The sequence below is a fragment of the Monodelphis domestica genome, chromosome 2 (assembly GCF_027887165.1).
Source record: "Monodelphis domestica isolate mMonDom1 chromosome 2, mMonDom1.pri, whole genome shotgun sequence".
Taxonomy (NCBI): Eukaryota; Metazoa; Chordata; class Mammalia; order Didelphimorphia; family Didelphidae; genus Monodelphis; species Monodelphis domestica.
This window is the reverse complement of record NC_077228.1, coordinates 466,612,633-466,640,546: the sequence shown is the minus strand read 5'-3', so window position 1 is coordinate 466,640,546 and position 27,914 is coordinate 466,612,633. Positions and strand designations below refer to the sequence as shown.

At 37.3% G+C, this 27,914-nt stretch overlaps 1 protein-coding gene across 3 annotated transcripts in view; it reads right to left on the bottom strand.

Annotated features, from left to right (window-relative positions):
* The window catches only part of LOC103099412 (putative ferric-chelate reductase 1), an 85,402-nt gene extending 57,625 nt beyond the window's left edge, over positions 1-27,777 (bottom strand). Inside the window, exons 1-4 of one of the 3 annotated variants that reach the window (XM_056819124.1) lie at positions 26,687-27,777; positions 24,435-24,557; positions 2,475-2,673; positions 871-1,007 (exon numbers count right to left, since the gene is read on the bottom strand). In XM_056819124.1, the coding sequence (XP_056675102.1) occupies positions 871-1,007; positions 2,475-2,673 (336 nt within the window). In that variant the 5' untranslated portion in view covers positions 24,435-24,557; positions 26,687-27,777. Of the gene's footprint in view, positions 1-870; positions 1,008-2,474; positions 2,674-3,523; positions 3,633-24,434; positions 24,558-26,686 lie in introns of those variants that run through there. The other 2 variants (XM_056819123.1, XM_056819125.1) reach the window with 2 other exon arrangements.
* Between the last annotated feature and the right edge of the window lie 137 nt (positions 27,778-27,914).

Below are 27,914 nucleotides of genomic sequence, written 5' to 3'. Positions count from 1 at the left end.
TCTATTACAATCATATACTACAATCTGTTTAGCAATCACCTAATTGATGGATATCCTTTCAATTTCCAATTCTTCATCACCACAGAAAGAACTGTTATAAATATTTTTGTACAAATAGGTCTTTCCCTCTTTTAAAAAAATCACTTTGGGATACAGACCTAGTAGTGGTATTGTAGATAACTGAACTTGTGGGAGCTGATGTAGATCAGTTAATGCCCAGGGGAATATGCTTAAATATGCATCAGAGTTGGGACTTAAACCCAAATCTTCTAACTCAGAAACTGGGTTATTTATCCAAATGCATCATACTATATATACATATATATTTTTAAAATTAATTTAAAAAATCCCTTACCTTCCATCTTAGAATCAATACTATGTTTTGGTTGTAAGGCAGAAGAGTGGTAAGGGCTAGGCAATGGGGAATTAAATGGCTCACTCAGGGTTACATAGTTAGGAAGTGACTGAGGCCAGATTTGAACACAGGACCTCCCATCTGAGTCTGGTTCTCAACCCACTGAGCCACCTAGCTGCCCTGCCTATTATATTTTAATAACATATAATAAGCATTTAATAAGTTGTCTATGTACTAAAAATAAAAATTCCAGCTAGTCAGAAAATTGGGAAAATCAGTGAAAAGTGAGCATTAGAAATTAATTTAAAGATATGTTGACATAAATAAACCTTTAAAAATGTGAGGCTTTACAAAAAATGATTTAAAAAAAACTTTAAATGTTCGCAAACATCCAATTCAGCCTCTCAATGAAAGGAAAACAATTCAAATGGCTTAAACAAAATGATTACTTCTTTTGGCATAGACAGAAGAATAATTTAAGGAATGAAGAGATTTTTATAGAAATAAATATGTACCTCAGTATTTCCATTTGAGAGGCCTCGTGTGTTTCTATCTGTGATTCGGAAACTACCATAAGGAACGGTTCCATCAGGGCCCTGGGCTTGAAGCAGGAATCCTTTGAATTCAGTGTTGTTGGTAACTTGTAGCATTACTGAAGAAAATGCAACACTATTAAAGTGACATATTCCACTCCTACCACCATCCTGCAGAATTTCACAATTCTTTAAGAGGAAAAATCCATCCATTTTCCTTTCCAACTGTGAAGCCACGGCAGCTTATATAGTCTATAGTCTCACTCTGGAAAGTCTTCTGCTTTACTCCTTTCCCCCATTGGCAAGTTCCTGGGGGCTTCCATTTTTGTGAAAGGTCCAAATTGGCCAGATCTTATTTCTCTCCTGCTTTGCTTGTGACTTTCTAGACTTCAATTCTATGCCCATCTGTTGTGTCTTGTATTACCCCTGGGAGATCTTTGAGAATCAGGACTGCCTTTATGCTCGTATTTATTCCGAAGGCTTAATACAGTGCTTGGTCCATAGTAATTGCTTAATAAATGTTTGTTATCTTGATTTTATTTCAGTAAGAATTAAAATATGATTGCCAATAAAATAATAGCCATAAATTGCCAATAAATTTTGGAGATTCTTCTTACAGAAATAAATTTATTTAGAGAGATGTTCTTCAAAATTAAAAATGCTTGTTCTACTTGTGAAAGAGGTAGGGGAACTCAAGACATATTGCTGCAATATTTTAGAGCAGTGGTGTCAAACTCAGCTAGAAATAGGGGTCACTAAACTAAACATAAGTATCCCTGCAGGCCACATATGGACTTAGACTTGAAATGTAATATGACCTATGTTTTATTTTATTCATATTTATTTTGGCAAGTATTTTCCAATTATATGGTAATCTATGTAGCCCGTCTCTTCTTATTGGACACATCTATTTTAGAATATCTACTGCTTTTAAAAAAGTCAGTAAATTGTGAGAACCTAAGTTTGACTAGAGAACATGACAACTATTCTAACTCTGTAACATATATGAAATGACCTCTGATTACTTAAGAAATGTTTCTAAGACCTCTATATAACAAGTATATAATTAGGAGCAGCAAGGTGCTAAAGTGTGATAGAGCACTGGATCTAGTGTCAGGAAGACTTGAGTTCAAAGCTGGCCTCAGATACTTACTAGCTATGTGACCCTGCTTGCCTTGTTGCCTCAGTTTCCTTATCTGTAAAATGAGCTGGAAAAGGAAATGGCAAATCACTTTAGTATCTTTGTCAAGAAGACCCCAAATGAGGTCATGAAGAGTTGATACAACTGAACAACAGCAACATACCAGGTGTGAACAGTAGTTATAGTAAAGGTTTTCATTCAAAGAAGAGATTCATAATCTCAGAAATGGAGCTGGATAGACCTTTACAGGTCATCTAATCCTGTTCTCTCATTTTTTTTAAAAGGAAGTTGAGGATCAGGTGGCAAGTTATTTGCCCAACATTACAGAGGTGTTAAGAAGCAAGCAAAAGTAAGATTTTAACTCAAATCCTGTGATTACAAATTCCTTTCTCCACCATACCAGGTATATTTCAGAAACAAACAAAAAAATCTCCTTGTTGTTTACCTGTGATTTCATCATGTGGATTAAAAGTCCTTTGTGAAACAGAGATGTTATAAGGGATCCCAGAGTGTAGAAGGTCAAAAGATTCATTGAAAGATTTTATAGAGTTGCTGTCCAGGCTGTTAGTTCCATTTGGATAACCCCAGGATGTCCAGAATAGCAATGTGATGACCTTATACACCAAGAGGGTCCACTTTTGCATCTGCCAAGGTATAAATTTTAATTATTAGTCAGTATTTTTACAGTGCTTTAATGTTTGCAAAGTGTTTTTACATATATTCTTTCATTTGATCTTCCAATTAATCCAATAAGATAGAGGCTATTGGACCTATTTTATATCTAAGGAAATTAAGACAGAGAGATGTCAAATGATTTGTCAATGGTAATATAGACAAAAGGAGACAAAATTTGACCTTGGATTATTTGAGGTTTCCAAGTGCAGCACTTTAATATGCCACCTATCTGCTTAGTGTAGCATCCCAAGCATTTTCACATCTATGAATCATAAATGACCGTATGGCGACTGTGTCTCCAAGCATAAGGTTTTACCGATAAGGTTTGTGAAGGTAACCTTGACCTGACCACGTGGCCTGTTGCCTAAGACAAACTCATTAACATGTTCGGAGCACTCGCCCGGGAAAGTGCAGGTTATAATCTACACTCCCAAAAAGGTGTTACTCTCACCCCACTATCCAATCCTTATTATCCATGCTTTGTAACGTGGTTACTACATGCTTGAGAATACTTCCCTAATCAGAGGAAGGCAATAAATACAGAGGCGGCGACCTTGAATCTCTCCATCTCTCCATCTCTCTCTCTCTCTCTCTCTCTCTCTCTCTCTCTCTCTCTCTCTCTCTCTCTTTTGGATCTTCAATCTTCTCTAGCAATGACTATGTCTCTCTCTCCTCTTAACCTTCTCCTTCCCTGAGGCTGTAACCATCTCGGCCTGCATTCCCTATCTTAATCTCCTCATCCACCTCGTATTCCTTTGTACTCATACTTTCCTATCAAGGGGAGTATCATAGGTTTGCCTGCCCTATCCAACCACTGACTTGTCCATGTCTTTCATTCTCCACCCTGGTTCTTGGTTCCTATCTCTCCTCGGGTCCCATCACAAAGGTGAGCCCCTTCCCTTGTGGGACCCTGCTGGTCAGGGAAGTCCATAAGTGACACCCCACACTTAGGTGAAAAGTAATTATGAATAACTGTAAAGGATAATTTAGCATTGTGACCTAACCTATGTTAATTATTTGGTCACCATAGATATCCCAAATATAAAAGAAATATAACCAAGTCAGCTGGAACTTTATGGTGATTTAATTTATATAGTGAAAAGAAATTAAGAAGAAGGAAGAAGGAAAAGGGTGTAGGATTTCTTCTGCTTGGGTAGTGCCAGGAGGAAAACCAGAAGCTCTAGGAAGATAAGGTTTTGAAGACTAAGGAGAAAAGAATCAGCCTGAACTCCAAAGGGCTCAGCCAAGATGCCTGAACCTGAATCAGCTCCAGGGCAAACTCACTGCCAAACCCAGACAATAGCTGCCACCATGCCAAGATGTTGGAATGCTTAGCACACTGCCAGCCAGAGTCGTCTCTCCGGGGAAAGAAAGAGAGCAAGTGACATGCCTTATATAGACGGTTTTACGTCACTTTCCTGCATCTCATCTGTACCAATCATAGCTTAGCTTGACTTAGGATAGCCCAGGGATCTGTCCACTTTTTCTGCACATGTCTGTTGAAGGCCATTTCCTCAGATAATTAAATCTTTGAGTATGGTGCAGGCATTCCTAACCTTGTTAAACTAAGTAGGGTGGAGCAATGTAGAGTTCCCAAGACTTGATTCTGTTAAACCAAGTATCTCTATTGTTATTAATGAGGAAATAACTAAATCAGATCTTCTAAAGTACAGCCGGAGTAGGGTGGAGTAGTTTTAAAATTCACATAACAAAGATTTTACAGAAAAGAAATGCAGTAACTTAGAGGATCAGATGCTTTATAGGATAACAAATGATAAGGTTTTAGAAAATACAAAATTGCATATTTGGGGACATTTTTTAATATATTATATAGCCAGATAAATGTGTCATAATGAAATTCTACTGCACTGTATAACTAAAGTGATCTGGGCAATAGTGTCCATGATGAGTCATTCTGGCATCTTTGCGCTTGACTAGCTTCCTGGCTGCTTCCCTTCTTATGGGTCTGTGAGCGGCAGAGTCGTGGGGCAGCGGGGCAGCGCCGGGCCAGGCTGTTGCAGCCTGCGATGCGGTGCCTAGGCTCGGGGCAGAGGAAGGTGCCCTGCGTGTTTGTGACAGAGGTGAAAGATGAGCCGTTGATCAAAAGGGAGCATCAGATGGAGATCCATTGTCAGTACATTGTGGTTTAGGATTTGGATTATTGGCCTCTACAGGGTCTACTGCTGTACCCACTGGATCACTGGCCTCAAGCTTCAATCAGGGACGTGCAGTGGCTTTTGGCTCTACATTCTCAGGCTCGACACCAGAGACTTCTGCTGCCACCACCACTTCTGGATCTACACTGCTTCCCTAGCAAACTTTTCCCTTCCACTGTCTTCTACCCCACGCATTTTAGCTGGGGCTCCATCCACTTTGGCTGGAGCACCTGGTCTTGGAGTACCAGGATTTGGATTAAAGTTTCCTGAATCAACAAATACATCTACTTTCACTACCACTACTATGACTTCAATTTCCACATCAGGCTTTGCTTTGACTCTGAAGCCACCAACAACACCAGGCACTGGCATCATCCCTTCTACTAGTGCTACTCTGCTCTCTGCTACCACAACTCCAAGGTCCACAATGGATCAGGAGATTCCCCCAAGCTCTGTGATGGCTTATGCTCAGCTGGAAAGTTTGATCAATAAATGGAGTCTGGAATTGGAGAACCAGGAGAAACACTTCCTTCATCAGGCCGCCCAGGTGAATGCTTGGGACCAGACATTAATTGAGAATGGTGAGAAGATTACATCTCTACACAGAGAAGTAAAGAAAGTGAAACTAGACCAGAAAAGGCTGGATCAAGAACTGGACTTCATCCTGTCCCAGCAGAAGGAGCTGGAAGACTTACTGGCCCCTCTAGAGGAGGCTGTGAAGGAGCAGAGTGGGACCATCTATTTGCAGCATGCCGATGAGGAGCGGGAAAAAACTTATAAATTTGCAGAGACTATTGATGCTCAGCTGAAGTACATGGCCCAGGACCTGAAGGACATAATTGAACACCTGAATGTGTCTGGAGGATCTCCTGACACCAGTGACCCACTACAGCAGATCTGTAAGATTTTGAATGCACATATGAACTCACTTCAGTGGATTGATCAGAATTCAGCCTTGTTACAGCAGAAAGTAGAAGAGGTATTGAAGGTTTGTGAAAGTCGACGCAAGGAACAGGGAACCTAGCTACCAGACCGTCTTTGACTAAATGGCTTGAGAAGTCTTGGATGGTGTCATTGTGTTGTTCATTACTTATGCATTGTATAAAAGGTCTTAGGCTCTAAGTTGAGTGAAACATACAATTATTATCTATTGCAATTAATTTTCATTAGAGCAAAGTTTTAGGGTATTTTTCCATTCTAAATTTTGAGTAAAATATACATTACTGTCTATTGCAATTCATTTTTGTTACAGTAACTTTTGTGGGTATTCTTTTCCCATTCTAGAAATCTTGAGTAAAATATACAATTACCATCTATTGCAGTTAATTTTCAGAACAGTAAAGTTTAAGCGCATTCTTCCCATTCTAAATCTTTAAGAAGAAAGATGCTTACTGTAATTTTGCATTAGTTATATCAATGTTTTGTGAATCTCTTTGCTCATTAAATTGGTCACAGTGCTTTGTGAAGTCAAAAAATAAAGATCTGTGTTTTGGGGGCAAGATAGAATAGGGCAGAAATAGCGTATGGATTGGAGGCACTGAAGTTGACCAGGTTGAGGATCTCTGAGACTCGTATGTCAGAATAGTTATTTATCATATATGTTGAAGTCGTCAATGATGATTCTGGGAAACAAGGGGAAGAGGAAGGCTAAGCCAGGAACTAAGGTTATTGATGAGGTGGAAAGCTTCTATGAGATCAGTATGTGACAGCAATGTGGATAAAGAAATTTCTTTTAGTAAGACCTCATCTGGAAAAAGTAGGGGCCCCCTATTTGAGAGGGCTACTTTCCAAAACCTACCAGGGATGACTAAAACCATGGATATAAGGTTAAGGTGAACACTTCCTGACCCAATACATATGTATGTGTTCTCTTTACCTTCCTGGCCCTCAGCTTAGCCCTCCATAGCCTCACACCTTCCCCGACCCCAAACCCCTTCTCCTGCCTCCCCTCTCCGCCTCAAAAAACACTTAAAAAGAAAGTGAAAGTGACAAGAAGTACAAGGGAAAACAGAAGACCCCACAGTCACCCTTCTTTACTTCCTGATCAGGATAACTGAATATGGACAGCCTTCCCTGACTTTCCTGGTCATGGAGGTGGTGCTTCTACTATTGACCCTGGAAAACTGAGATCACCAAAAATGGAACCATAAATAAACGAGACTTACTGTATATATTCAGTTATAAGCACAGAATTTAAGAAAACTTGAGAAGCTGGTAAACTTCCAGCCTACAGGGCACTCAGATGTGGAGGTCATTGAAAACCATGTCATATGAAAATCTACTGAAGAAAATGGTAATAATTAGCCCAGAGAAGAGGATAATTACAGGGAGAGGATCTGAAATGTACCATTATAGCAATTTCTTAGAATCTCTAGTTTCTTTCAAAGCTCAGCTCTGATGCCATTTCCTACATGAGGCCTCTGCTTATCTCCCCAGATCTTGGTGCCTTCCCCACAAAGAAGGACCCTGTATTTGTCATGTAATTTATATATATATACATATATATATGTATGTAACATATATATGCATATTTATATAATTTGTATATGTTGTGTTCTCCCCCACTCAAGAATGTAAGTTTGAGGATAAAAACTGGTATGTTTTCTTCTCTGTATCTCCAGCATCTACTGTGGTGCTTCACACATAATAGTTGCTTAATAAATATTTTTTTTAATTTGAAAAAAATAATGTCTGTGATAAGGCATCTGAGTCAATCGTATCTCTAAAGAAAAAGGGAAGTTTGTGTTTTTATATTCACTAACATGGCGGTATACAATCAAATACAGTATAGTGTTTCTTTGTGTGTAGCTATACTTCAGAAGACTCTCTGATTAACTAGACACTGTATAAAATCAAAGCACATTTATCTCAAAAACAGAATGCATAGAGGCAACTTAAGGATCCTCGGTGTGAGTGAGAAATCCCCTACCCCTTTCTAGATGATTATTTTTGTAGTATATTAATGTGTTTTTATTTAATCACCATTTTATAAGTATAAGATTTTCAACAGTGTGGCCTTGAACTTTAAACTTTAAACTTGTTATTCTAGCATCCAAGCAGGTGTTCTTGATGCACTCAAGATGTAATTCTGAGAAAATTAAGACATGATAGCAACCCTATCCCTAAAATAGTCCCTATAAAGATATTAGTTACCACCCTTGATGACTTTTGGTGACATTCTTTAAATTTGCACCCCAGGGGGTAGCTGGGTAACTCAGTGGATTGGGAGCCAGGCCTAGAGATGGGAGGTCCTAGGTTCAAATCTGACCTCAAAAACTTCCCAGCTATGTGACCCTGGGCAAGTCACTTGACCCCCATTGCCTAGCCCTTACCACTCTTCTGCCTTGGAGTCAATGCACAGTATTGACTTCAAGACGGAAGGTAAGGGTTTAAAAAAAAATTTGCACCCCATTACAGAATTATATCTTGCTTAGTCAGCTGTGACATACTCCCTTGTCTTCTGATTAGTTACTATTTTAATCCAGCTATTATAAGATTATTATTTGTTTGGGAGATGCTTCAGTTTTTACATTCTGGCTTGAGATTTTGTATAACTTTTTCATTCTTTTCATCTATGAAGCTGTATCATTTTGGTATAAATGGAGGCCACTCACAAGACTCAAATCTTTGGTCTTGACCTGAGTCCAGCTTTAATAAGAGACTAACCCTCTCTCAATAAAGCTATTTCTTTTTGGCTCGGAGACTTTGTTTTAACTTTTGGTAACTCTGCTAATAAATTTTCATCACATCAGCCTCCAGAGGACAGAAGTAAAAAAAATTCTGTAAAGTTAGAAATAAGAGAGAATTGCCCAGAATTTCTAAACCTAGAAAAGAAAGTACCATTGAAAATAATTCATGTTTGGAAATGACCAAATAAAATAATGTTTAAAAAAGAAAAAAAGAAAATTATTCGCAGGCTACCTCAAGGGGAAAAAAAGCATTTTGTTTCAAACTCTAAGACATATTAACTAAATTGTATAATTCCAAAGACAAGTTGAAAAATAAGATTAAGGAAATTCCAGTAATCCAAGACTATTCTATATATAACTGAAGAAGAGAATTACATTTTTTACATTTACATATAAAATATTTACATTACATATAAAATATAATTACATTATATTTTGAAAATGAAACAGAGTAATTTTAGATATTAATCAAAATGGCAGCCTGAAATACTGTGGTAAGAAATTAATGAAAAAAAAAACCCACAGAATTTCAATAAAAGGCATTTGCAGAATTCCTGGAGTTGATGGTGTGGGGATGGAAGATATCATCAGATTACTCAATTTAGAGAAGATTGTCTCATAAGTTTGGAATTAATGAAGAGTCAAATGTCAATATCGCATGGTTGGAACAGTACCTGTGCTCTCAGCTTATACCAACTTCAAGAAATTCTAGATCAGAAGGCATTATGGGAAGAGGATATAGTAGGATGTGAAATTTCCTCACTTTCCTAATATTCCCCACAAACAACCAAAAATACAACAATCCACAAAATCAGTACCTAAAGTGGCAAAAACAGACAGGAGTCCGGTGTGAAGCTGAATGGACAATGACAATTGGGGAGGAAAGTTTCTGACTTCCCTGGCCTCAGTCCTCTCACAACAGGACAATGGGGCAAGAATAGAACTGAGTGGAATCTACAAGGTAGCCCTGGAGGGCAGGATTAGCAACAGGACCTTGTTTGTTGACCTAGAAATTTACATCCCTGAGAATATCACTGGAATTTGCAGAAAGCACTGTGTCTGCTATTGCTTTGGTTTTGTAGATCTTGCTGACTCATGGCTGGGGACTAAAGAAATGGGTATCAAATATAGGCGACAGGTCCTAAGGGCAGGAACTCAAGTCTCCTTGCTAACAAAGGAGGGATTTTGGAGGCTAACTGAACACAGACTAGACATGTACTTTAACCTGGGCTGTGGCAGTAGGATATAAGACTGGATAAAGTGTGCACACCAGTGAGTGTGGTTGCTGAGGGACTGGGGCCCCACTAGGTGTGGTCATGCCCAGGATAGTAGAGTCCCTGATTGCTGCCTTAGGGAGGAGGAGGACTTTCTATTTGGGGTTGCAGTGATAGAATTGCCCATGGACTCTATTGGAGCACATGAGGTCAATCATGGACTGGGGTTTGAGGGTGGAACTGGGAGTATATCTGACCCTGGAATATAAAAACTAGAATAACTCAATAGGACTCAAGAAAAAAATAAACACATGCAAAAAATCCTGAAACCTGAGATAATATACATAATCCCAATATGAACCAAAGGACTCCAACAAAAAGCCAATAATTAAGTCTATTGGTCTGGCTGTTAATATTTAAAAATAAATAAATAAAAAATGAGCATGCAAAGGATAACACTACTCATAGCTATTATAGGGATAGAGAAGATCGCAGTTCAAACTCAGAGGATAAGGAAGTAAAAACACTACTTCAAAAATAGTAGAGAAATATAATAAATGGCCACAAGCTCAAAAGAGAGCATTTGGAAAAACTTTAAAAAGACCTTAAAAACCAAATGAGAGAGAATGAGGAAAAATTAGAGAAAAAAAAGAGCAATGCAAGAAAATCAAGCAAATTATGAAAGAAAGATCACCCAAATGGAAAGAAAGATCCAGAAACTCACAGAAGAAAATGATCTATTAGGAACTAGAATTGGATAAGGAGAAACTAATGATTTCCTAAGACAACAAGAAATAATAAAGTGAAATCAAAAGAATAAAATAGAAAAGACTATGAAACATCTTATCAGAAAAATAGCTGATGTGGAAAATAGATCAAGTAAAGGCAATTTAAGAATAGCTGTACTCTTGGAAAGTAATCATCAAAGAAAGCATTTAGATATCATATCCCAAGAAATGATCAAGGAAAACTTCCCAGAAATTCTAGAATTGGAGGGTAAAATAGAAATTGAAAAAAATCTATCAATCACCACCTCAAAGAAACTCAAAGGTGAAAAAACAAGAAACATCACTGCTAAGTTCTTTAACTCCCAGGTGTAGGGGAAAATACTATAAGGAACAAGAAAAAAAAACAACATTTAAATACTGTGGAGCTATAGTCATAATAACATAAGACTTAGCAGCTACAGCATTAAAAGAATGCAGGATATGGAACATAGCATTCCATAGAACAAAAGAACTGGACTTACAAACAAGAATAACATATCAAGCAAAGATGAGCATAATTATAAATGTAATAAGGGATATTTAATGAACCAAAGGAGTTTCAACTTTTCCAGAGGAAAAACCCAGAATTCAGCAGAAAATGTGACCTATAAGAAACATACAAAGGTAATGAAAGATTAATTATAAGTAACCCAAAAGGTCAAATTGTTTGATTTCTATATAGGAAAGTGTCATCTCTGGCTCCTGGGAATGGCATTATTGCCCGAGTACTCTGAAGGGGTGTGTATGGATGGAAGACTCAAGGTTGAGGTGAATAGAATAGAAGGAGCTAGAATAGTAGTAGAATAGCAAGAGAAGGTAGGGTTGAATGGCTATCTCATATGGAGGAGGAATGAGTAGAGAAACTGCCAGGGAGAGCGGAGGGAGCAGGTGAAGGGCTAGCAGTGTTTGAACCTTACTCTCATCAGACCTGGGATAAAAAAGAGAACAAAACACACAATTATAAGAGTAAAAATTTTCTTAACAGGAGGGAAGGGGGATGGGATAAGGGAGAAACTAGGAGTCTACTTTGGGGACAGAGAGAATCATAGGAGGGCACATTTGGGGAGATGAGGAAGAGATTTTTGGAAAGGTGGATGGAATAAGATTTAAAAGATAAGGGAAAAAGGACAACAGAGGAACCTTTGGAATGTTAGACCAATTTTGAATAAGGAGGCAAGGGGAGAGGATAACGGAGGACTTACAGGAAGGAATGTGAATTGGAGAAGTATTGGTCAAAGGAAACTGAACATCTCAGGAGGTATACAACAGAAAGAAAAGAAGAGGGGGATAAACAATGAGGAAGTACAGAATAGATGGAAATGAACAGCTAGTAACTATAACATCGAATGTAAATGGGATGAATTCACCCATGGGAAGAAAATGGATAGCAGAAATGATTAAAAACAAAACAAAACAAAAAACAGAACCTGACAATATTATTTATAAAAACACACTGAAAATGAGAGACACACATATAATGAAAGTGGTTGGTTAGAGTGGAATATATTATGCCTTAACTGATCTAGAGAAGGCAGGGATAGTAGTCATGATTTCTGATAGATCTAGGGCTGAAATGAATATAATTGGAAGAGATGAATTGAGTAACTATATTATGTTGGAGGATGATACTATGGATAATGAAATATTCTCAATGTTGTACCTGTATGTACCAAGTGTTACAGCATCCAGACTTTTAAAGGAAAAACTAAATGAGATACAGAAGAAAATACATCACAATATACTAATAGTGGAGGAACATTAATTTTCCCCTCATAGAATTAGGTAAATCTAACAAAAAATAAGAAAGAAGTTAAGGATATGAATAGAAGATTAGAGGAGTTAAATATGATAGATAGAAACTTACTTCCCTGCATGAGGTAGGAGGCTAGTAATAGATTTTGGCTTGAGCATACACATAATCCAAACATAGTATCTGGTAGGACAACAATGGTTTAGAGAGCACAAATATTCTAGAGTCTTACTTTAACACTCATCATACTCTGGAAGTAATCCTGCATTCCTGAGGGGTTCTGTCATTGGAACAAAAGTTCCACTGGGTATGACCATGCTAGAAAGACTTGGTTTTAGAAAGAGTATGGTCCTACCAAAAGATTGTGTCTGCAGCCTAAGGACCAATCAAGCTAAATATAGCCCTGGTAATATATGTTTACTGAGAATGGGATAGGTTAAAATGATCACATTAAATGCTGATAGGAACATGGAGAAACAGGCCTAATATTACATTGCTAAAGAAGTTGTGAATTTTTTTAGAAAACAAGATGGAAATATACATTAAGAGCTATAAAGCTGTTCATGCTCATTGACCTAGGGATCACATTACTAGGATGAAGCCCTAAGGTCATTATTGGGAGGGTAAAAAGTTGTGTACATATGAAAATATTTGTGAAAGCCTTGTCTGTAATGACAAAATAAGTGGAAATAACAAATTCAATGATTGGGAGAAATGGCTGAATAGATTGTGATTTTTTAATGTAATGAATTATATTATTAGTAATAACCAATATTGGGATTATAAAGAAAATAGGAAAGTATACAGAGATAAAAAGAGAGCAAGAACAATACATACTATGATTACATTTTTTAAAATGACCACAAAATCAAGAGGAAAAAAATCAGAATAAAATAAATCCAAAGGGAACTCAAAAGAAAAGGATGTTTATATTAGCATACATATGTAAATTACATATTTTTAAACAAGCCATAACTATTGTGGAGTTTATGGTTTAATACATAATTGTTTTTATGCATTTGTTTATTTAACTTTTGTGGTTATTTATGGTTATTAAGTATATAATAAAATTATTTTAAGAAAAATTCTACTAATAGAGATATGTGAATTCCATAAATTAGATTGATTCTTTTTTGTTTAAAGTTTTAAGACTTATTAAAATGCAAATGCTTTGGGAGAGGTATCTTAACATTTGATCTTTCAGTGTGATTAGTTACCAAATCTAAAAGCAAGTATATCAATAGGATGACACGAAAGTTGTTTTTTGTTTTTTGTTTTTTTGTTTTTTTTTTAGGGGAAGGGAGAGAGATGGATACATGGAACAGTGGCCGTGCCACAGAACAATACAAAAGATAGTGTGTTTAAATGAAGCAGGCATTCTGAAATGACTTCAAGTTTTAACTTTTCTTAACTTTTGCTATTTTAGCCAGCCTGCAGTGAAAGGACTCTTGGAGGGTAATCTTACAAAAAAGGATTCCACATGAATTCTAATGGTATCTCTTTAGCTATTAATCCCATCTCCTCATAATGAGTTAATGGAAGCAATTGCCACGCATGTCTAATAACTCACTTCCTCATTTGAAATGTGGGTCAATTAAAATACTTAGGGAAGAGCTGAGAGCACCAATCCTACCTTTTCATGCTTTGTGTGATCCAATTAAAATACTTTTTAGAAGACTCTTATTCCTAGCTATTAAAAATCAGGTCACACCTCCAATGGTGTGAATCCTCTAACACTATATACATATTTTAAAACAATTATTCTGTTTACTCTGCCCTAATCTCAAACCCAAATTTTCTTCAGGTTAAATATCCCTTGTTCTTTCATTAATATGGTTTTAAGAATCTTGACCATGCAAATTAAGGGGGTATAATTATACATACAGTAGAAAGAGAAATGCCCCTGGAGTCAGAAGACCTAGGTTCAACCCCACTTTTGATACTTTTTAAAAAGTAATTTTTGTTGGAAAGTTTTTTTTTAATATCCAGAATATTTAACCACTGTAATTTCTTTTACTATGCTTCTCCCTCCCCCAGAAGCCATCTCACATAAAAGAAATAAGTTTAAAGAGAAATATTACCAATTAAACTTATAAAAATACATTGCAAAGTCTGAATACATGTAAAGTGTCACACCCAAGTACCTCCCAATTGCTATGAAGCAGTAGAGATGGGGAGTACCTTCTCATCTCTTCTTGGGGCTAAGTTTGTCCTTTGTAATGTAAACCTTAAAATTTCTTAGACTTGTGAATGTTGGAAATTTCACCATTGGAAGATTTCATGCTTGTAGGGAATTTCATACTTGAAAAATTTCTTACTGATAGTCTATTGGAATGTGAACCCCATTGGCATGGGAGGGTCATTCTCCTCCCTACTTAAGATTACTTTAGGACAGAAACCTTTTGCTGAACAATGGAAAGGGCTTTGACCTATGCTTAAGCATAGAACAGGAAGTTCTTTGAGTCATGATTGATTTTAGAATTGATACAATAGAGATACTTGGAATGACAGAACCAGGTCTTGGAAAATACAATTTCCACCCTACTCAGTCCTAACAGGATTTAGGAAGGGCTGCAGCATAGATCAAGATTTAATTATTTGAGAATATGACCTTCAACAGACATGTGCAAAGCCACAGACCTCTGGGCGGTCCTGGGTTAAGGTAGAGCCACCATTGGCACAGGGAAGACATGGACAGTGATTGGTAGATGTGAGAACTGAGGGGAGAGAACTTGGATGGTTTCCTTAAAGATAGCGGGGTCTGAGGACTAGAGGTGGTTGGTTGGAGAGGTTTTTGCTCTGAGAGGTTGTGCTCTGAGAAGCTTGCTCTGAAGGAAGCTGAAGGTGGGGGCCCCTGAGACTGTTTCTCCATTTTGGTCACGTGAGTAATAGGGACTGATCTCTTTTCTTTGCCCCAGCTATCTAAGGGCTTGGGCCCTTTGGCCCAGCCTAAACAGAGGGGGTATTTAAGCCCTATTCTCTTCTCTCCCCTTTCTCTCTCCCTCTCTCTCTCTATCTCTAATACCTTTCTTCCTCCTATTGTAATTAAACTCCATAAAAGGTTGACTGCTGACTTGAGTTTTCATTTAGGAATTACATAGCTGAATTCCTTGGCGACCTTAAATTAATATATATCAGTCTTTTAAAGTGATTTCCTTGTCACAGTAATTTCATAATACTCACTTTTAACTGTGGTGGTTGTTATTTGATTTACATTCTTATAATCATTGCACACTTTCTACTTGTGACTTTGGGCAAGACACTAAGCCTTTTAGGTTTTATTTTTCCTATCTGTAAAGTCTGATTAGATGACTTTTCCATTTCTAACTCTATGATCCTATGAATGTCTCTCCTGAACTGTGGCAGGCACAATATTCCATATATGTTCTGACCCATGCAGAGTATGGTGGAACCATCAAACACCTTAATCTGGGGGTGTTTTTACTTGATAAAAAGATCCTTTAATAACCCAAGTTTCTCTACTAAGTTCTTATGTACCATAACCCTCATACCCAGGTGACTCTAGGTTCTTGAAGGCTATCCTAACGGAGCTCTGGAAGGCTTCTACCATGCTGGAAAGGAATCCATTAAATAATAATTCATCCAACCAAGTTCAAATAGGCTCATTACTAGGTAGTTTGGCTGCCAATGTATTTCAGATACCTCTGATGGTTTCAGCCATTGTGATTCAAATTGTTAGGGATTTGATCTATTTCAGTGAATACTGATAAAATCATGACTTGTTAAAGTAAGAGCTCATTCATTTGGCAGCCATGATACATTGTGGATGCACTGCGCACATTGTAGTCACTTAGACCCTAAAGACTCTTTTATAACAATTGCTATATAGAACACAGTTCCTTTAGTCTTGTACCCTACTCACAATATCCTAATGCTTATGTTGTGGATAGAGCAGTAGTACTCATACAATTTAATTTAATCAATTCTGAGGGAGTTCTTACCAGCAAGAACTTGTGGATCTGTTTGGATCCTGATCCTAGTCAACATTTCAATGATTTTTCCAAGAGTCCTGTCATCCATAAAAGTTGAATCATAAGAATGGAAGTAGTATGGTAGCACAGATAGAATGTTGGGCCCTAAGGTCAAGAAGACCTAAGTCCAAATACTTCCTCTAACACTCAAGTTGTCCAACTGCTCAAGCCAAGTAAGTGCTTTATGCTACAGGTAATTCACTAGGAGTATTAATTTAATTATATAGCGATTATAATCTTCTTTGATGAATTTAGTTCTCATAAATCCTTTGTGTAATAATCATTTGGAACTGGCTTTATCAATAAAATCACATATCGGTTGAAATATTGAATTAATTTCTTTTTGGTTTGGAACTCTCAGTGTGAAAACTCTTCCACCAATACAGATCAGTAATCTCTATAACACATTGCAGTAATTTAGAGGGGCACTTAGAGGCCTCAAAACTTGTCTGTGATTTCACAGCTAGCATGTGGCTGTGTCCAATACCTTTCCTCCATTTCCTCCAATCTATTGTTTATTTACTAAAATTTGAACTGTTTAGATTTATATGATGTTTCCTCAAAGGAAATTCCTGATAATAGAATAAATCCAGTCTAAGAACAAATATATAATCAAAATATTTTTAAAAGGAAGAGGAAAATGTAGGCATAGAATGTTTGTTGGGATTCAGATCTAAGTTTTCAGACCTGTTCTCTGGCTGGCAGGTGCCTCTGTCTGCAAATAGGTTCCAATCTATGAAGCTAATAACACTTTTCACCTAAACCTTTCATAGGGGCATGTAAATGTAGAGAAACTGCTGAGATGTCTAAAGATTAAATCAGCAGATAAGATGAACTCTAATTCAGACTGATGAATTTTTTTCCCTAAATTTTCTGATTTTTCCTTGTATGAGAGAAATAAATATATACAGTAGAAAACTCATTTCCAATTTGTTCAAAAGATACTAGATTTAGAATTTGAGAAGGACCTCTGAAATCATCTAATATGATCCCATCATTTCACAGATAACAAAACTGAAGCCAAGAAGGTCAGGTGACATGTCCAAAGTCACATAGGTAATAGCATAGATCTTCTGAAAAAAAGAACTAAAGTGCCACAGTGCCTCCTCCCAGATCTGGGCAGTACCTTGGAGGATATGAAGTCGGTTACAAATCCTCAAGTAAAGCAAATTCTACCAATGCTACAGTAGAAAATCTTTTATAATATTGGGGAAAGTGATGTTAATTTCTGGTTCATAATGTTTTTTGTTTCTGGGGGGATAATCTGACACTCCCCTATATCCATATTAATGGAATGAATAAATGTGTTTTAATGGAGATGTTAAGGATTTTGCATTATAATGCTTCCTATACTAATATTATACTATACTATTCCTAACTTATCTAGATATTTTTTAAAAAGACATTTGTTAAGAAATAGAAGGGTGGATCAATGGAATAGACAAGGGGTAAGTGACCTCAGTAACAGTGTTTGATAAACCCAAAGATCCTAGATTTTGGCATAAGAACTCACTATTCAACAAAAACTGCTGGGAAAAATTGGAAAACAGCATGGCAAAAATTAGGCTTAGATCAATATCTTACACCTTATACAAAGATATGGTCAAAATGGGTATATGATTTAAACTTAAAGAATGATATTATAAGTAAATTAGAGGAATGTAGAACAGTTTATTTGTCAGATATATGGAGAAGGGAAGAATTTAAGGACAAATGAGATAGAGAACATTACAAAATGTAAAATGAATAATTTTGATTATGTTAAATTAAAAAGGTTTTGTACAAACAAAACCAATGCAACCAAGATTAGAAGGGAAGTAACAAACTAGGAAAATATTTTTATAACAAATTTCTCTGATAAGGACTAATTTCTCAAATATATAAATAAGTCAAATTTATAAGAAACCAAGTCATTCCCTAATTGATAAATGGTCAAAGGATGTGAATATACAGTTTTCCAATGAAGAGATCTAAAACCAAAAAATGTTCTAAATCCCTCTTGATTAGAGCAATGCAAATTAAAACAACTCTGAGGTACCTCTTTATACCTAGCAGATTGGACAATATGACAGTAAAGGAAAATAATAAATGTTGGAGGGGATGTGGCAAAATTGGGACCCTAATGCATTACTGGTGGAATTGTAAATTGATCCAACTATTCTAGAAGGCAATTTGGAATTATACCCAAAGGGCTTTAAAAGAATACATACCTTCTGATCCAACAATTCCACTACTAGGTCTGTATTCCAAAAAGATAAAAAAAACTGAGAAAGGACCTATTTGTACAAAAATATTTATACCTGCATTTTTTGTGGTGGCAAAGAATTGGAAACTAAAGAGATGTCCCTCAATTGAGGAATAGCTGAAAAAATTCTGGTATATGATGGTGATGGAATACTATTGTACTAAAAGGAATGATGAACAGCTTGATTTCAGAAAGAATTGGAAAGACTTTTTTTTTTTTGAAAAATTTATTTAGTCAATTTAGAAGATTTTTCCTTGGTTACAAGAATAATATTCTTTCCTTCCCCTCCCTCCACCCCTTCCCATAGCCAACGCACAATTCCATTGGTTTTTTTACATGTCCTTGATCAAAACCTACTTCCTTGTTGTTGATGTTTGCACTAGGATGATCATTTAGAGTCTACATCTCCAATCATATCCCCATCAACCCATGTAATCAAGCAATTGTTTTTCTTCAATGTTTCTACTCCCACGGTTTTAGCTCTGAATGTGGATAGTGTTCTTTCTTGTAAATCCCTCCAAGTTATTCAGGATCACTGCATTGCCACTAATGGAGAAGTCCATTACATTCGATTGTACCACAGTTTATATAATGTTCTCCTGGTTCTGCTCCTCTCACTTTGCATCAATTCCTGGAGGTCATTCCAATTCACATGGAATTCCTCCAATTCATTATTCCTTTGAGCACAATAGTATTCCATCACCAACATATACCACAATTTGTTCAGCCATTACCCCATTTTCTGAAGAATTGATACAAAGATAGAAAGTAAGAGTTTTGAAAAAAAAGAAAGAAAGAAAGAAAGAAAGAAAGAAAGAAAGAAAGAAAGAAAGAAAGAAAGAAAGAAAGAAAGAAAGAAAGAAGAAAGAAAGAAAGAAAGAAAGAAAGAAAGAAAGAAAGAAAGAAAGAAAGAAAGAAAGAAAGAAAGGAAGGAAGGAAGGAAGGAAGGAAGGAAGGAAGGAAGGAAGGAAGGAAGGAAGGAAGGAAGGAAGGAAGAAAGAAAAAGAAAGAAAGAAAGAAAGAAAGAAAGAAAGAAAGAAAGAAAGAAAGAAAGAAAGAAAGAAAAAGAAAGAAAGAAAGAAAGAAAGAAAGAAAGAAAGAAAGAAAGAAAGAAAGAAAGAAAGAAAGAAAGAAAGAGAGAAAGAGAGAAAGAGAGAAAGAAAGAGAGAGAGAGGTAGGGAAAGTAAGGAAGCAGAGAAAAAGAAAGATTAAACACTTAGTATGTGCCAAGCACTGCTAAGCACTATGAATACAAATAAAAGGAAATAAGATAGTCCTTACAACAAGGAGTTTATTCTGATATTCTAATAATTCTAATTCTAATAAGAGGAAAGAGCACAAAGGAAAGCTTGAAAGAGGGTAGAGAAACTGAATGGTGTGGAGATGACTGAGAAGTGGATTGGAAGCCCATTTCTAGGCAAGAGGAGGCCAAAGTACACCAATCAGAGATTGCCATCCTAGGAGCAGAGTCCAAGGTACTATGAGGAAGAGGATGAATGACTGTAGGAATCCAGGTGGTGTGGTGAGGAGATGGTAAGGAAATGAGACAGAATGTGTGGTGGAAAGAGCACTCGTATATAGTAAGGAGTTCAAGTTTTGGCTTTTATATCCTTACACACGCGCACACACACACACCTACATATCTTACATTATATGATTATGGGAAAGTCACCACTGTAGCTTTCTTATTAATTTCCTGATCAGCAAAATAAAGAGTTTTGTTAACCTTAACAAACCCTACAAATATATAATGTTAATGTGCCTTTGATGAAGTGGTTAAAGATGAGAAAATACTTCAAGCCAACTTGTTGCTGGTTCCTTTATCAGAGAATCACAGAATATTAGAATTGGAAAAGGAGCTGTACTCTTATTTAGTCTTGCTGCCAGTGGGCCACCCACCTTACCCACTGTGGATTCCCATTGAGCTGCTGGGCAGAGGGATGGGGGATGTGAAAAAAATGTCATCAGGCACAGTGGAGTAGGGGAGGGGAACAGCTCCATGGAGTCCCTCTGCCTTTCTAGTAATGAACTGGTGGGGAGGAAGGTGGCCACATGCTAACAGAGAGCGTTCTGCATGCCATATTTGGCACCCATGCCATAGATTCACCATCACTGTTCTAGATGATCTGTAAGGCTCCTTTCAACTCAAAATCCATGATTCTTTGATCTACACAAAACAGCAAGACTAGGAAACATAATATTCTTTCTATGATGAATATTCAACTCCTCATTTAGTGAAGAGTCAATATCATAAAAATAAATCATTTGCTGAAAAATTGTGGGAAAATTCAATGGGATAGACTTTGCTACTAAAAGTAATACAACAATGCAGGACAATCCTTGGGGACTTATGAGAAAGAATGCTATCCACCTCCAGAGAAAGAACTGCTGAAGTATAAATGCAGATGAAAACACATGATTCATCACTTGTTTATTTGGGTATGTGATTTGTGGTTTTGGTTTTAAAAGATTACTCTTACAAAAATGAATAATATGGAAATGGGTATTGAGATAATACATGTATAACCCAGCGGAATTGCTTGTCAGCTCTGGGATGGGGAGGTAAGAGGGAAGGGAGACAACATGATCATGTAAGTGTATAAATTTGTTATTGGAATAAGATAAAGATAAAATTTACAAAATAAATCAAATAAATTATGAAAAAAAAAAGAATTAAATGCAAGTCAGTCCATTTTAGAGAAGATCTAAAAGAACTGAAGGAAAGCTTTTCTATGCTTAGGCTAAAACATTTCTGAAATGTTAAAATGTTCTTGCTAAGTAGCTCGGTTGCATGGTGGACTTGGAATTAGGAAGTCTTGAAGTTGAATCCTTTAACACTTAATAGCTATATGGCCCTAAGCACATCACATAACCAATCCATGACTTGGTTTCCTTATTTGTAAAGTGAGGATAATAGTATCTACTTCCTATCATTGTTGTGAGGATCAAATGAGCTAATATAAGTAAAGGGTTTTGCACATATTAAAGTGCTTTATATATGCTGCTTTTTTTGAATGATAGTGGTAAATATCTACATCATTCATGAGTCACTTATTGTATACCCACCCTTTATACAACTGCATTGCATTACGTGCTAGAGGCAGGAGAAGACATTATAGTTGTTATTTATGATGATGAAATATATTGGGAGGTGATAAGGTATGCACATAAACAAGATAAAATACAAGCGCCTATTAATATGGTTTTGAAATACTGTGCATTCCAAGGCATGTGAAAACATAGAACAGGCAGAAGAAAGTCCAAGAAAAACAGTGGAAATAAAATCTGAGAAAGCTGAGTGAACCTGGAGGGAGAAAAGGCATAGGAAAAAAAGCAACTTATAGATAAGGAAAATAAAAAGTATTTGTGTCCTCATTTATCCCTTGATTATCAGTTTCACATGAACTCAATTAAAGACCTACAGAAAACATAAACTTGTGATATTTGGGAAGACCCTTGCACAGTTCTTCCATTATCTCATTACTTGATATCATTAAGGTGTACTTTGATATTGAAAGGCAGTACTTAAGAAATATGTAACTATACGTGTATAACCCAATGTAACTGCTTGTCAGCTCAGGGAGGAATGAAGGAAGAGGGGAGGGAAACACATGAATCATGTAACCTTGGAAAAATATTCTAAATAAATTAATTAATTTAAAAAATAAATAAGTAACTAGTGAAAAAGGTTGGCTGTTCAGTTAACATTAAAGTCCTATACCATTTGGGAACTTGGGAAATATTTTGTTAAACAAAAAAAAGGGTACCTATTGGTTAGTCAATTGACAAGTTACAGTATATGAAGATAACAAAATATCAGGCTATAAGAAATTGAGAATGAGGGAAATTCAGAGAAGTATGGGAAGATTTATCTCAAGTGAAGTTCAAACCGAGAGAACTATATACATAATGACTATAATCATATAAAGGGGAACAATCCTGAATTTGTAGCGAACTCTAATTATGGATAGCTATTAGATAGAGGGCCAGGCCTGGAGTCAGGAACACCTGCGTTCAAATCTGACTTCATAAAACTTACTAGTTGTGTGACCCTGGGCAAGACACTTAAACCTATTTGCCTCAGTTTCCTCATCTGTAAAGTGAGCTAGAGGCTTTACCACAAAAATGACAAATGGGGTCACAAGAAGTTGTTCACAACTGAATGACAAATGAAGTTAATTTTAGTCCTAGAGTGCTGATAAGGAAACCTACTTTTCTTTTCTTAGTATAAAGGTCAGATATGATAGCTGTGTTGGTTGGCTGTGCTCAGGTGTGTTTTACTTGTAACAAGGCAGATTAAAATGTAGGGGCTGTGGTATAAAAGTAAATGGTAATAATTAAAAGTTTAAAAATCTTTTGTGCTCATAATTAGAAAAAAGCAAATAAAACAACACTGAGGTACCATCTCATACCTAGCAGATTGTCCAGTATGACAGCAAAAGAAAATAATAAATGTTGTAGGGGATGTGGCAAAATCGGGACACTAATACATTGCTGGTAGAATTGTGAAATACTCCAGCCATTCTGGAAGGCAACTTGGAATCATGCATAAAGAGCTTTAAAAGAATGTATATCCTTTGATCCAGCAATACCACTACTAGCTTTGTAGCCCAAAGAGATCATGAGGAAAATACTTGTACAAAAATATTCATAGCTTCTCTCTTTGTGGTGACCAAAAAAAAAATGGAAAATGAAAGTGTTGTCCCTTGATTGGGGAATGACTGAACAAATTGTGGTATATTGTGATTTTTAGATTTTCTCCATTTTGCTTAGTCTAGCCCCCAGGCATGTATACACCCACACTACACTGGCATGTGTTAGCAAGTGACAAATCTGAAACAACTGACTGTCCCCTGGGCTGTCCTAAGCCAAGCTTGAGCCACCATTGGCACATGTGAGATGCAGGAAGTGATGTAGATGCCTTTGGAGTTCTCGTCACTTCCTGTGAGGAGGCCTGGGCAGCAGTTGACCCTGGAACTGGAGCTTGGAGGAGCTCCCTCAGAGGGCTTCCTTGAGAGGGTCACGTGGTAAGTGATAAGACTGACTCCCCTTTCTCTTGGCTCTTAGAGGAGGCCCCCTTGGCCAAGGCCTTGAACTCCTGCCTGGCTCAGTCTGAGCTGGAGCAGTTTAAACTACCTCTTTTTCCCCTCTCTCTCTTTCTTAATTTCTTCCTCCTACTGTAAATAAATCACCATAAAATTCCATTCTGATTTGAGTGCTTCATTGGGATTTAAGATATTAAATTCCTGGTGACCAAATGAAATTATATTCAGTCTCAACCCCAATTTTACTCTTTACAATATGATGGTGATGGAATACCATTGTGCTATAAGGAATGATGAACTGGACAATTTCTCTATGAACTGGGAGAATCTCAATGAACTAATGCACAGTGAAATGAGCAGAACCGGAAGAACATTGTACACAGAAAGTAAAACATTGTGGAACAATCCAATGTAATGGACTTTGCTATACTAGTAGCAGTGCAACAAGCCAGGACACTCCTGAAGGACTTATGGAAAAGAATGCTAACCACACTGAGAGAAAGAACTATGGAGGGAAGTAGAAATGCAAAAGCAAAACATGACATCACTTATCACAGGTATATATGGGTATATGATTTGGGGTTTGGGCTTTAAAAATTGCTCTATACCAACAATGAATAATATGGAAATAGATATCAAATGATAACATTTGTACAACTCAGTGCAATTGATTATTGGCTCTGGGAGGGGGAGGGAAGAAGGGAGGGAGAGAAAATGATTCATGTTAACATGGAAAAATATTTTAAAACAAAAATTAATTTAAATAAATATTTTCTGAATAGGAAAAAAAATCTTTTGTACCATAGATAATCTGAGTTCCATCATCTTATTATAAAAACAAGGCATACTTATATAATATTGCCAATTGTTACCTTTAACTTTTTCTGGTAAAATGAATAATCTTCTAAGAGGTTGTAGTCCAAATCTGTTTGTCTCGATTCCCTTTTGGAGATCAGCAATTTTATGTGGAATTCTAATTTATGCTATAGCACAAACTAAGGAGTGAAACAGGCAAAAATGTAGGGTTAATGAAATTTGCTTACAGTTAACATAGTATCTTATAGCACATCATTCAATACCACAAGCACTTATATGCCTGTGCCAGGCGCAGGGGGCAAAATGAGACCAAAATAAGAATTTCTGACCTTTGGGACCTAAATTCTCCTATTGAAGAAGGGAGCAAAAGTATAGTGTGTAAACAGGTAAAGAAATATGTGATATGTACAAAATAGATAAAATAACTAAAATTTATTTTGTAAGGAGTACCAACTCATAGCACATCCTTTTGGAAGAAGTAACCTTTGAGCTGAGCCTTGATAGAAGCAGAGACTTTCTTCACAAAAACCCTGTAAGAAGGTCCTCTCATTATTGCTATTCCTGGTTATCAAACAAGAAAACTGAGAAGACTTGGGGAGATCATGAGATTTAGAGCTGAAATTTCCAAGATGAGGAAACTGAGGCCTAGAAAGATTAGATAGTTTCTTGAAGACCATATGAATAGCAAATAGCAGAGCAGGACTTAGAAGCGAGTCCCTAGTTTCAAATTTACCCTTTTCCTATCATACCAGGAAGTTTAAGTGACTAGTTCAATGTCACTACATTATAGTCCACTTTGGAACCTTCTAACTGTCATTTTTAAAAAATAATTAATTAGTTTGGAATACTTTTCCATGGTTATACAATTCATGTTCTCTTCCTGCCCCCCTTCCAGAGCTGACAAGCAATTTCACTGGGTTATACGTGTATTATTGCTCAAAACCTATTTCCATATTATTCATATTTGTAATAGTGATCTTTTAAAACCCAAACTCTCAATCATATTCCATAGAACCAAGTGATCAATCATGTTTTTCTTCTGCGTTTCTGTTCCCAAGGTTCTTTCTCATAAGTCCCCTTACTCTATCATTTTAATTTTACTTCCAGAGCCAAAGTTCATGACAACATGAATCCATCCCTTTTCCAGTTATCAGCCAATGAATTTTTGCTAACATTTATTTTTTTCATGCAGGTCTGTGATTTTACTTGTATGAGATAGTTCCAGTACAGAGACTCTCCATCATTGCAAATCAGCAATCCTTTGCAACTTCATAGTCTCAGAGAGTTGTCTAGGATTAAGTGATTTCTTCGTGGTCATATAAAAGTATGTGCCACATGTCAGAAGCAGAATCCTGACTTCATCAGAACAAATGCCAGGGAATCTTTGCTCTGAGCCTCATTTCTGACAGCATTAGTCATTCTTCAATGCCTCTTCATAAACAATATAAATAGCAAACACCTAGGAACCAGATCTTTTGTTCTACAAGATCGGGTGGGAAAGACCCCTGACTTCTTTAGTTGCCAAACTAATTTCGAGTTTTGCATTATCGACTTCGAGAGCCACAACTATCTGATGACCTGCCTTGGAACAGGAAAGGTAAAGTTATTGACCTCTTTGCTGGGAATTCATATTGTAGATCATGATTTCAAAACTGTAGTTACCCCAACGAGAATTCCCCATGGTACAACTATAGTTTCTAAACTCTGGAAAAATTGTGATGGCCATTATTTCAGACGTTAAGTTGTAACAGCGATAAGCAACACTTCTGGCAAATGGGGGGGGGGGGGGAGGGAGGGTATATATAGGGGCGCCAGGGCTGCAAAAGTAACTGGAGAACAAGAAGCCCCTGGATTCCTGAGAAAGGCAGACAGCGGTCACCAGAACAGAAACATGTCCCACGGAAGGAGCGGGATGTGGCACTGAGAAGTTTTCCGGTCTAATAAAGACCAGCAGACAGAACTCCAAAAGGAATAGTTTAAATTAAGGCACCAAGTCCTTGCTTCCTTCTTTCATCAGGGTGACTTTAGAGCCTCTGGCGCAGATTGGAATCACTAGGTGAAGAGCAAACAGAAAAAAATCTGTGAAGCGCGGAAGAGTGGGGATTGCCAAGTGGGTTCTAGACATGCACTTACAAGTCCAGAGGTGGTCAGGTATCCTGGGGAGAGGACACCTTCGGAACGGGGAAAAGAGACTTCCAGCCCACTAGAAGAGTAAAGTAGGAGCCCGGGAGAACGGGGAGAGATAGAGATGAGGAGGTAGTGCCAGTCTAGTCCTCTGCCCATTCTAAGAAAGACTCCTTGCGCTCACCTGCGGGTGGGGTGGCATGGGGAGAAGCCTGCAGATAAGAAACAAGCAAACAGCGGCTGCAAGCCGGCTCGAGGGCCGAGCTGTTTGCCTCTCGTAGCCCCGGGAAGCGAGCTGCTGAAGATGGATGGAGAAGGGGAGACAGGGGCTTAAGAGGCTTCCGCTGCCTAAGTGGGCGGGAGATACTGGGGCGGGGAGTGGCCAGAACTGCTTCTGGAGGAGAGACGGGCCGTTGAAAGTCACTTGGGGTCAACTTTCGCCTGCGTAACTCCCTGCACCTAAGACTGCCACCTCCAGATTTAGATTGACTGATGGATAGGACCTCTGCCAAGAGAGGTCTGACTGTTGCACCCAGAGGCAAGTTCCCTTGCTATGTACCCCGAAGTAGAGAGGGCGCTTCCGAGGGCGAATGGGCGACGCCCAGAATTTCTCAGAATTGCTGCCAGTAATGGAAGGGGTGGCACTGAGCCCGCCAATCTTTTAAAGTACTCCCAGCCTTGGACCGTTCCATGAAACTTGTAACTTCACTGTACTTGGGTTATCCGTATTGTATCTGAGCGGTTTTTTTTTTTAATCTTGTGTGTGTGTGTGTGGTGTGGCCTTATCTGAAAGCATATTTAATATTCCATACCTTTCCCCTCTTCTTTCTTTTCTCCTGGGGACCTTTGGTCCCAAAATCACATCTACAAGTTTGTATATCGAGTTGGGCACATTGTGAGTTTTCTTAAGTGGTGTGTGTGTGTGTGTGTGTGTGTGTGTGTGTGTGTGTGTGTGTGTGTGTGTGTGTGTGTGTTACAATTTATCAGTCATTTCTAAAAATGACTATTAACAGAATTAAACATAAGTTTCTTTTTAGAAATTTAAAGTTTCTCAGAATCTTTAGCTTGATGTAGCTAATGGAAGTAGGGAGTAAGTGTCCTTTGTTCTTGAATACCTGGCTAATAAAGAATGCCATTAAATGGTAGTTGGTTTAGAAAAGATCCAAGTTAATTTGCTGTTGAAGGTGCCTTTTTGTGGGGCAGCTAGGTGCAGTGGCTAGAATTCTGGCCTTAGAGTAAGTAAGGCAAACTCCAGAGGTAGGGAAGCTCCCACCTCTAACACTAGGCATTCTAGTAGGCAAGTTACGAAAGTTCTTGGAATCTTAATTTCTTCTTTTGTAAAACAAGATGGCTAGACCAGATGAAATTGAAGGTCTTCTTCAGTTCTACATCTATAACATGAAAACAACGCA